The sequence below is a fragment of the Vespa velutina genome, chromosome 8, assembly GCF_912470025.1.
Source record: "Vespa velutina chromosome 8, iVesVel2.1, whole genome shotgun sequence".
Lineage (NCBI taxonomy): Eukaryota > Metazoa > Arthropoda > Insecta > Hymenoptera > Vespidae > Vespa > Vespa velutina.
Genome location: NC_062195.1, coordinates 5,059,073 through 5,070,061, shown reverse-complemented (window position 1 = coordinate 5,070,061; position 10,989 = coordinate 5,059,073). Strand labels below are relative to the sequence as shown.

The window sequence follows — 10,989 nt, the reverse complement described above, 5'->3', positions numbered from 1 at the left end:
CATTTATTTATATAACACATTCGTTTCATATATATTTTTTGTTTATTGATATTTTAATTTCCTATACGATGAATTGTTAACAATAATAACTATTCAAAATATAAAAATGAAAAAGGAGAATTATACATGATCATAAAATGAATTATTTAAAAATGCCAAATATTTACTGATCCAGATTGTTTCTTTCGTGAAATAATCTTCTTAAGTTTTATACAAAGCTTTATTGAGTAGTGTACAAAATTTTGCACGTTTCTATCAACATTTTCGATCGCGCATATTATTACAGCGAAACGATTTTTATTATTAATAAACAGAACGCTTTAATCTATGTATTGTTACTAGTATTGTTACTAGTATTGTTACTAATTATTGTTACTAGTAGAGAATTTTTTTAGGAATGTGAAGAGCATATAAAACGGTGATTTTTGATTAGTCAACTATTGACGGATTTAAAAATAGCAGTGAAGTTACGTATCGCACATATCGTTCCACGTTCTGCCCATTTCTTCTCGCATTTTTTCGAGAGTTCGCACCTATATTATTTATTACTCAAATCGTTGAATTTATTGAGTTTACGTATTTTTCTCATATACATATAATATATATACATATTTATATGGTGCGCATAAAAATCATAATATTTGTACTGTGAACGTATTGTGATACATTAAAAATCTGTTATATACATTTGATAATTATGCAGTTTAAAATAATTTTTGTATAATAATTTAATGTGTTATATATATATATATATATATATATATATATATATATATACATATGTACACATATACATATATATTATATAACACATATACATATATATTACATAAAATGTGTAAAACAAAAACACGCGGAAATGTGCTGTCAATATGTCGAGTATGAGTTTACTGATTTATAGCATTTTCATCTAATTTTGATACATATTACAAATATACAGGGTGAAACATTTAAAGAAAACCATCTAAACATCTTGGTTGCTTATTAATGTAAAATATTATTTTTTAGGATAAAGTTATAGCATATGAAAGGATAAATATGGTGGTAGAAGATTTTTCTTTAAAATGATTTCTTTTTAAATATCTAACTTTAATTAATAAACAATAAAGAATTGTTTAATGTTCCCATTTAAATATATCATCCTGTATATAATATTTATTGTTTTTAAAATTTCCTCCAGATTAAGCTTAAACGCTTTAAGAAAAATCTTCAATACCTTTCACAAGGCTGCTGAATTTTTTGGGATATATAACTTGGATCATAAACTTGTTATTTCTTATTTCATTTTCTATTATAAATTAAAAATATGTATTTCATTATCGTTCGAAAATTGCTACTTATAAATATTAATTGAAATAAAATTCAATAATTCATTGAAATTTCTACAAAGCATTTCTAAGTTTAAGATAATAATTATAATAGATATTAATACATTAATAAAGAAATGCGTTATAAGAATGACTTATTTAAGTGTTTTATTTTGCATGTTTCAATGACACATAACTATACTTCTTTGGTTTTCATAATATAAAAAATATGTTTTTGTTATTAGAGATATTCCAGATGCTATCAATGATTCTACTTATGCTCGGCAATTTAGTTTAATATTACGTGAAAGAAATTATTTGAATGCAATACTTATAAATATACATTTTAGATAATATTAAAATAATATATCGCTTATATATAATATTATATTTGGAATAATAAAAAAATGTTTGCTAAAATTGAAATTATTATGGAAACTTCTAATTTTATTATTTTATGCAATTTATCTGCTCTCTTTAGTAATATATTTACGTTCCAAAAGTAATTACAAATAACAAATCTTTTAACCCTTTTGAATAAAAATATGAAACTGTGAAGAAATACTGGGATCCCACATATTTAAATAAAAATTACAAATATCTTATATCAAAAGTGTTTTTGAATGTGACCCATTGCATGCATCAAATGATTTCTTTATTCTAATTTCCATAGTTTCTTATTTAGACCAATGCATTGTCTATTGACAACTTTATTTTTTCTGTAAAAGAATTGTTATTGCAATTAAACAAGAAATATACATTTTGTTCCATCATTTACTTCATACTATTGAACATATATTATTAAGATTTCTGGATGTTTTTTATTTAAATTTAGTAACTATTGGGAATCCCTGTTCTAAACTATACATTCACAGCCTTTTTCTATTTTCTTTTTGGAAGACTTTTATTATACATATTATTTTTTATTGCAAAATATTTATCCCTTTCCTTAGTGATTTCAGCAACCTTCGTGAAAAATTTTCTTTTGTACAGATAATAAACAATTATTGATCCCACTATGCAAATCGTTCTTGCCATATATGAGTGCGATGTTGAATTTGTAGAATAGGTTCAAGGATACATCGAATACAATTAATGCGTCCTTTAAACCTTTCTCTATCTCTGGCCATTTCCTCCCATGGACCTTTCCGAGCAGCACGATATGCATAGTCCCACTGTACCATCGTATGTACAACTGGTGTCAGATTAAATGTCACCTGCAATATATTATCAATGTGATAAAATAATAACATACAAAATAATGTTAGTAATAAAATATATGTTGTAACATTGTATTAGTATTTCATGGCAATAAAGGATAATTTATTATTGCATCAGACATGACTATGCGATTTTAAAGTATTACACGTTATTTTATATTATTTATATATAATTACTATGATTCAGATCTTATATGTCTTCATTATTTTAAAATAAAATTTTAAAAACTATAAAAATTTGTTAAAATACTCTTTCTCTCTCTCTCTCTCTATATATATATATTTCATTATTTCAAGATTTTACCTTACGAGTTTGATAATTGTATGTATTTTCATTTTGAGTTATTTCACAATCACTTTCATTTTCATTTTGACTATCATCGGTCGATTCACTGTAATTAAAATCGCTGTCATAAATATTTTCAGAATCTGTTTCGAAAACAATCTCATAATTGTCTTCTGAAACGACCGAACTTTCTGATATTAAACGTGGTCGAAATGTATTTCGTTTAAAATTATATTCCTCGTCAGTCGTAACGTGGCCGTTACTAAACGGCCTTGAGTCTGCCAAAAGCATTTTAGCGGGGACAAATTCCTTGCACCAAGAGAGCTTAGATATGTAAAAACAATAATTGTAAATAAATTATTGATAAACTAAATAAAATTTATAATATATTGATTGTATCGATAACTTACAATGCTGACAGGCTCTACAGGCGTAATTGCAAATGAAATTTTCTTCAGAATGTCGAAACCAACTTTTGTTAGCAAAACCTCTACAGCTGTCTGTAATAAGTGTATCACCATTATACTGTATAATTTTGGTCGCATTACCCTGTCTTAATTTCAAAATATTCTCGAAGAATTCCATTGTAAAATAACTTATCTTTATATTACACATTCTGACAATAACTTTAATCGGCCATTTTCATTTTCTTAACTATTCTGAACTATTAAGTAGGAACAGACATCATGGTTACAATTTAAGCGAAACAAATTCCCCTAGAGAAGTAATAAATTCTGAATATCGGAAATGAGTAAAGTTTAACAATAGAAACAATTGAGATGCTTAAAACATTTTTCGGCTGCTTTTATCATATTTTTTTAAATTGAATTTTGGTGAAAAATATTTTTTAAAATAAGAATTAAAAATTTTAATCAACATATGAATTTAACGTTATAAATTCTATTGTTATTTTGTTTCAAATATGTCAATAATTTTTGTTTGATAATCAACAATATATGATTAATATTTATTCTCAGAATATTTATATATATATATATATATATATCTAGCTTCAATTGCATTTTTGGTCGAACTGAAATATTACTATATTTTAATACAATTGGTGCTATTTATATTTATAAAAGTCTAAAATAATAGATACGAATATTATAATTTCAGGAAAGATGCAAGTTCAACCACCTAAAAATAATAACATAAGCGGGTAAAGATACATTTAAAACATATAAAATACATATCTGTATACACATATGTTTTTTACAATCTATTATCATATTTGTATACGTAGTATGTATATATTAACATATAATTTAATATAACTAATTTTTTTAATCTGTTTATATTATTAGATCTAATTTCTTACAATTGCCACAACTTCAATTTAATAAGTTAGGATATCCTCAAGTTCAAGCATTGATTGAATATACGAAAGCTAATATAAAACCTTGGAGATTATTTCTAAATACTAATTATGTTCGATCACCTCAAAGCGTGTCAATATTAAGTAAAAGAATAGTGAAGAACATTGAATACTTCCAGAGCAACTATCTCTTTGTATTCATTGGATTATTTATATATTGTCTGTAAGTTCTATGAATAATATTTACAATATAGAATTTATTAAGAAAAATTATATAATAAGGAATAGTATATATATATATATATATATATATATATAAAAATTATCAAATTTATAATTTATGTTAAAAATAAATTATGTTACTTTTGTATTGTATTGTCATATTTTAAATACCTAATGTTATTTGTACAATATTATTTTAGGATTACATCGGGTTTATTACTCCTTCTTATTACAATACTTTTTGGAATTTATTATATGGTAACTAAATGGCATACTAATAAAAGATTATTGATTCTTGGTCATAGATTAACTTTAGCTCAATTATATGCATTAATTGGGATTTGTTCATTACCTTTCTTTTATTTGGTTGGTGCTGGACAATACTTGTTTTGGGTACTTGGTAAGATAAAGAAAAATTATATTCATTACTATGACTTGATATTTATACAAAGATACTAAAAGGATCAGAACAAATTTAAATATATGCATGTTTATTACAGGCGCATCCTTGTTTCTAATAACACTTCATGCAACTTTTTATAATATTGACTCTGTTTTATGTCCGGGACAAGAAGAACTTGATACATTAGTAGTTGAAGAAGTGTAAAGTTATTTTAAATATGAAAACAATTACAATTATAAAAAAAGAAACTAAAACGGTTTTTTATGAAAGTAATAATTTACACATCTTATTCACGTATAAAAATAAAAAAATATGAACCAGAAAATGGAATATATTTATATTTAAAAACTATGTTGAAAGAGAATTGCATTCTCTTATTTTGTATATTGTCATGATTCTTTACTTTTGATAAAATGTCTCTTCTGTATCTACTCTGTTTTCCATTGCAATTTTAAATTTGCATGAACGTGACAAATTTTATGGAAATCATATATTATAAAAATAAATAAAAAAGATACTGTAATTTATTATTATTTATTGTAATAATTATATTAGTAATAAAAAAATAATACTATATTTATATGAAAAATGGAAAACATCAGTTCTCTGCCAGGAATCAGGATCCATCCTCATTGGCACATATTAACTTCCATTGTTTTACTTACCTAATTTATATAGGTAAGTTTTATGATAGATCAACTTAGGTCTAAATACAAAAAAAACGATGGTTTACAAATGTAATTATATGTAAGTTAAAATTATTACAAACTTAATATTAGGTTATATAATCGTTATTGTAATACAAACATGTTACAAAATTTATTATTGTTTACATATAAAATGAATCAAAATAAGCAATAAATTTTATTAAAGTTAAATGTTTAATCAAAACATTCTTTTATATTCCTTATGCTTAATAAACAAAAGCAAAGAAAACGGAATTGAACAAAATTTGTGTTATATAAGACAAATTTGGGTATTACAAAGACTTGTTAAAAGAAATAAATTCATGTATCATTTGAATAATAAATGTGAACTTTAAAGTCGTAATGCTACACATGCTATTATACATTCTATTTTAGACTTGTATTCCAATATTGTTTGAAAACGAGGCAAAATAAATGATGTAAAAAATATATAATTTTTGAATACTCTGTCACAATGCAGAAATTATGTGTACTAAAACTGATACATACATAACTATAATCAGCTGAATTTATTTTTATCTCATGCTAATTAAAAAACTGACAATATTTATTACATAGAAGTTGTCCATTCAACGAAACATGGTTTATTATAGCTAAATATCTTATTATGAACATAAACATACTACAAATAAGTATGATTCAATACCTGATGAATGTTCGTATTATAGATAATTATATTGTAAAAAAAAAAAAAATACCTTTTTAAAAATATTTTAAATTTAAAATTTATGGAACAAAAATTTATTATTTAATTGACACAACCTTTTTTGTCTTTATTATATTTAATTACATGCATCAAAAAATGATATAATATGTCTGAAAAATATAAATTAAAAGCACATTAAATTTGTGTAAAATGCGCTCAGTCACTGCCAGAAAAATATTAAATGAATTTAGTCATGTGGAGTCTATTTTACTGAATAATTAATACTAAATTAATAATTGAGCCTTTATAAATATTAATACATGTGAATATAGATAAAAAAAAAAAATTGTTCTTTTATCATTATGATGTTTAGATTTAATAAACTAGTTAAGGATAGGGCAAGCTTTCTAAAACGAAAAATAGTAAGTATTGTTAATGTCAATGAATGGATAATAAATGTATTACGAATTAATATTCAGATAAAACAATAAAAATAATTGTGAACATGCAAGAAATATCAAATTTATAAAATTGAAATAAATGTAATAATTTGTAACACACAGAAAAAAAAAATCAAAGATAAGACTTGTGTACATATTTTGCAAAAAAAAAAAGAGGAAAAAGAAAAAAAAAAAGAAAAAAAAAATTAATAATGATAAAGCAAATTCACACAAAGTTTGCTGTTATTTGCTAGTGTACACAAAAAAAAGCTATGTTATAAATTTAACACAGCATAATTTCACTTTAACTGATACCTTAATCCCTTGGTAAAATAATGATACTTAATATCTAATAAAATGATAAATTTAAGAAGACATAAAATTGATGAAATTTAAATGGCAAAAATACTTTCTTGGTTAAATTCATTTACTGGATTTATAAACATTAAGTGCATTGATTTATTTTGCACAGAAGTTTAGAAAATGTACAACCATCATAATAAATCATTATTGTGTCATGTTGTACTGATATTACTACTTTCATCAACTGTATTCTTCAGTAAAAAAAGATGAATATATTCGTAACAGTGATAATCAAGAATAATAGAGCTATGTAACATGAAATATTTTGTGATTTTACTTTGTTCAAGATGTTCTGAACAACAAAAGCAAAAGAAATTCCTCAAATAAAATTCCTAGTTTTTGTTTAACACTAAATAGTCTTCATCACAGTAAAAAGTAGTAGTCATAGTTCCATGCAATTACACACTGCACTTTATATCATTGAAATATTACCATTGTATCAAATGTTACTTATAAATTACACTTAATATTGTTTCTTCTTGTTGATTTCAAAATCCACTTACCTTCCAAAACAAGATTTAATAATAATAAATCTATTTTATAAATAAGAATGAAATCAATGTTCTATAATATTACAATGATATGAAGTTTATAAATTGGCTGGCTTACCCTTATTTAGAAACTAAAATTAATACGATATCACAATATTAAGATGAAAATGCTTTGCAGAACTACTATTCTGTAGCACCTTTATCTTCTTTGTATTCTTAATAAAGTGTAAAAGCAATACATAACATTTAAAAATTTGTAGTACTATTGCTACGATTGACCTTTTTGCCAATAGCTCTGTTTGAGATTCTATTTGTTGCAGATCTTAATCTATATCTTTCAGAATTTACTGTGCCATTTATTGCAGCTACGTTTGGAGCAAATGTTTTAATACACTTTGCTGCTTCTTGTAATTGCTTTGATAAAATCTCATTTTTCAATTTTTCAGCATTTAATTCACGCCGAAGCTGAGCTTTTGTTTTATTTCCATATGGGCATAGTACTCTGTGTTGAATAAGTGATATAGCTGAAGGCCTCATTTCAGGATTTGGATGAATCATTAACTGCAAAGAATATTATTTTTCTTCTTAAATAGTACTAATATATCATGCTATTAAACAAATATTATAACTTCTTATGCAGTAATTAATTTACAGAAACTTACCTTTAGCAAATCATTGAGATCTCTACTATAGGGCGATAATTCTTTTAAATTTCCATTTCTAATATCATGCCATTCTGGACCATTCTTGGGAAGTGGACCACCACCACCAGCTTCATATACCGTAAGACCCAAGGCAAAGATATCAGCTTTTGTTAAATGATTGAAATCTTCATGTAAGATTTCAGTTGGCAAATATCTACAATCACCCTCTTCAACTTGTGGATTACTAATAGATGTTACATGACCCAAATCTCCTATTTTATATGTGATTTCTTCTTCAACAATTTCTTCTTCGTCAAAACCATCATCAGCTGAATCATAATTAACAGCAAGTAGCCTTTTCTCCTTTGAAATAAATATATTTCCTGGTTTAATATCCATATGTACTAACTGGACACTATGGATATATCTTAAACCTTCAGCAACATGTAACAATAACTGGCGCATTTCTGCTTCAGACAAATGTTTCTTTTCTTTTTGCAAAGTTAAAATGGCATCTGCCAAACTACCACCATTGCAATATTCGTTTTGTATAATCATATGATTATCTTCTGCCCATGCCGAATAATATCGTACAACATGTTGATGTTTGCCAAGAACAGCATGTGCATATACTTCGTTTAATGCATTTTTTTCATTTATGCTTCCAGCTACAGGTTTAATGCTTTTTTTAATAGCATAAACGCATCCATCTAATCTATTAATACATTTATAAACAGAACCAAATTCACCAGTACCAATTAAACCAAGTTCATGGAACTCTCTATGGTACCTGGGAATGTTAGATTCATGTAAAGCTACACGTTTAGTAGGTTGCTCTATTTCATTTTCAGAATCCTCAGAGTCAGCAAGATCAAATTTATTATTTTGAACATCAGGAGATCTGATATATATAAAAAAAAAAAAAAAAACAAAAAACAATAATTAGACATACTTAATAAAATATAAAATGAAATAAATTTTACAATACAGAATAGTTTATATCTATACCCATTAAGACTACGCTTTGATCTACTTCTCTTTCTTGCTGTTAATAACATTCCATTTGGTGTAAAGGGATTAACATTGGCTGCAGGTCTATCTGATTTACTTTGGTAACTGCTAGCTACAGGTCTAGGCTTTTCTAGCGAGAAAAGTCTAGTACATTTAGAAGGAAGTGGAGTATGCATTGTACTTTTTTCCATTAATGTTTTAGGTGTAGCAGGTGAGTCAAACAATCTTAATGCTCTGACACGCTTGTATGGTGGGCTACAAGCTAGAGACATTTTTTGTGAACAGCCAGTTTCACGAGATGGAATTTTTATTCCAGAAGGTCCTATATTATAAGTTGAGGTATTAAATATGTATTTGATATAAAATTAAATAATAAATCTTCTTATATCCACAAGGTACATTAAGGAACTACCTATAAGTTAACCTTAATGTTTTGAACACACACATATAATTCTATTTAAAGAATTCTCTTAATTGTATAGCTAATAGATGTTTTAAGCAAATAGACATATATCATAAGACAAAGCAGACTGCATTCTAATGATTAATATTTCATTGATAGCATTGTTTTCAATTGCAAATATACTAATGTTTGTTTACAAATATTTAGTGTGTATATATGTATGTGTGTATTCGAATATGTCTACATATATTTATACACACACGTTATCTATATATACATTTATTAAATTATTTTTTTTTATTTCTAACCTGTCACATTGATGGCCGGTGTTTTGTTATTATTGTGTGGTACTGTAAAGGTTTCATTGAGATCGCAGGCAGGTGGACTAGTGAAAGACAATTTTTTCGGTTGAAGTGTAGATAAGCATCCGGAATACTCGGTCGAAGAATCAAAAACATCTTCGATATCGCAACTCGAATTGTTTCCAAGGCTGCTTATATTAAGTTCCTCATCTTCTATATCACACGCATCAAAATGCAACTTTCGTGCCACTTCCATGACTTCAAATTGTCACCATAAGTCAATTCGCATGCAATTATCTTGTGCGCATTAAAAATGCCACACCAAAAAACTCACACCAATTAACAAAACCCGAGCACGTTCGAAAGATTCATTCAAACGAACTATTCGTATCAAGAAGCGTTCGTTATGGCGGGTGGCACGAGCTTGAAAATGAGACACGCTATTTGTAATACCAATATTATTTCACTCTTTTTTTCTTTTTCTCTATTAGATATACTAATTACCAATTAAGTGACTTCTCACTATTTACAAACCAATAAAACAATTTGTTAACGAAAAATACGTTCAAAAGTAAATATAAAATCTACATTTATTCGATAACTTCGCTAACAATGGCTATGTGCAATTGCGACATCTGCTTGCTTTTTATGATCACTAATAATTTTTTAAACAATATCCGAATTTCACATTACGAATGTAATATTTTGAATTTTTATTAGGTTTAAAGAAAGAAAGAAAAGCGTATATTTTTATTTTTAAAAGCAGTTGATAAATATTTAATATTAAATATAGGGTGTTCCAAATATCCCTAGATAACCTGAAAATTTCTAGGTGATTTTAAAAATTAATCATTCTTTTTCATAACTTTTTAGATAAATTTCGCAATGAGATAAAAAAAAAAGATATTAACTATCTAAATAGTCATATCTCTTTGACTATTTGAAAATAATGTGGCAACAACGTAATAATTATATAAAATCTCGTTATCTAATAATATAACGGTCTTTTTTAAATATATTAGATATTTCTTCCGATAAAATTGTACTTACAAAAAGCGTAAACATGATAAATTTTTCTTTCAATATTGAAATATCATTATTTTTTAAAATTAAAATCTGCTCTTTCGTTGTGCTTTCACAAAAAATGTACGTAAAAGAAAAAATAAAGTTAAAGAATAGAAAAAAATAATTCAATGTTTTTTTTCTATTTTATATTACTTTCAATA

At 25.5% G+C, this 10,989-nt stretch overlaps 3 protein-coding genes across 4 annotated transcripts; 1 reads left to right on the top strand and 2 right to left on the bottom strand.

The window, feature by feature from the left end:
- Positions 1 to 142: 142 nt before the first annotated feature.
- On the bottom strand, positions 143 to 3,492 carry LOC124950871. Its single transcript, XM_047498291.1, has 3 exons — positions 3,224 to 3,492; positions 2,832 to 3,137; positions 143 to 2,524 (listed from the first exon to the last, which is right to left on the bottom strand). The coding sequence occupies exons 1-3, from the start codon at positions 3,356 to 3,358 to the stop codon at positions 2,324 to 2,326; spliced, it is 642 nt and encodes a 213-aa protein (XP_047354247.1). The 5' UTR covers positions 3,359 to 3,492; the 3' UTR covers positions 143 to 2,323.
- A 66-nt stretch (positions 3,493 to 3,558) lies between these two features.
- On the top strand, positions 3,559 to 5,586 carry LOC124950872 (prenylated Rab acceptor protein 1). The gene is made up of 5 exons (XM_047498292.1): positions 3,559 to 3,646; positions 3,933 to 3,975; positions 4,121 to 4,354; positions 4,554 to 4,753; positions 4,854 to 5,586. The coding sequence occupies exons 2-5, from the start codon at positions 3,938 to 3,940 to the stop codon at positions 4,958 to 4,960; spliced, it is 579 nt and encodes a 192-aa protein (XP_047354248.1). The 5' UTR covers positions 3,559 to 3,646; positions 3,933 to 3,937; the 3' UTR covers positions 4,961 to 5,586.
- LOC124950869 (wee1-like protein kinase) lies at positions 5,124 to 10,414 on the bottom strand. 2 transcript variants are annotated; one of them, XM_047498284.1, is made up of 5 exons: positions 10,268 to 10,399; positions 9,770 to 10,186; positions 9,056 to 9,380; positions 8,066 to 8,948; positions 5,124 to 7,964 (listed from the first exon to the last, which is right to left on the bottom strand). In XM_047498284.1, exons 2-5 carry the CDS (start codon positions 10,017 to 10,019, stop codon positions 7,650 to 7,652), a joined length of 1,773 nt encoding a protein of 590 aa, XP_047354240.1. In that variant the 5' UTR covers positions 10,020 to 10,186; positions 10,268 to 10,399; the 3' UTR covers positions 5,124 to 7,649. The 2 variants fall into 2 exon arrangements, with proteins under 2 accessions (XP_047354240.1, XP_047354239.1); XM_047498283.1 differs by having other exon boundaries at positions 9,770 to 10,414.
- Between the last annotated feature and the right edge of the window lie 575 nt (positions 10,415 to 10,989).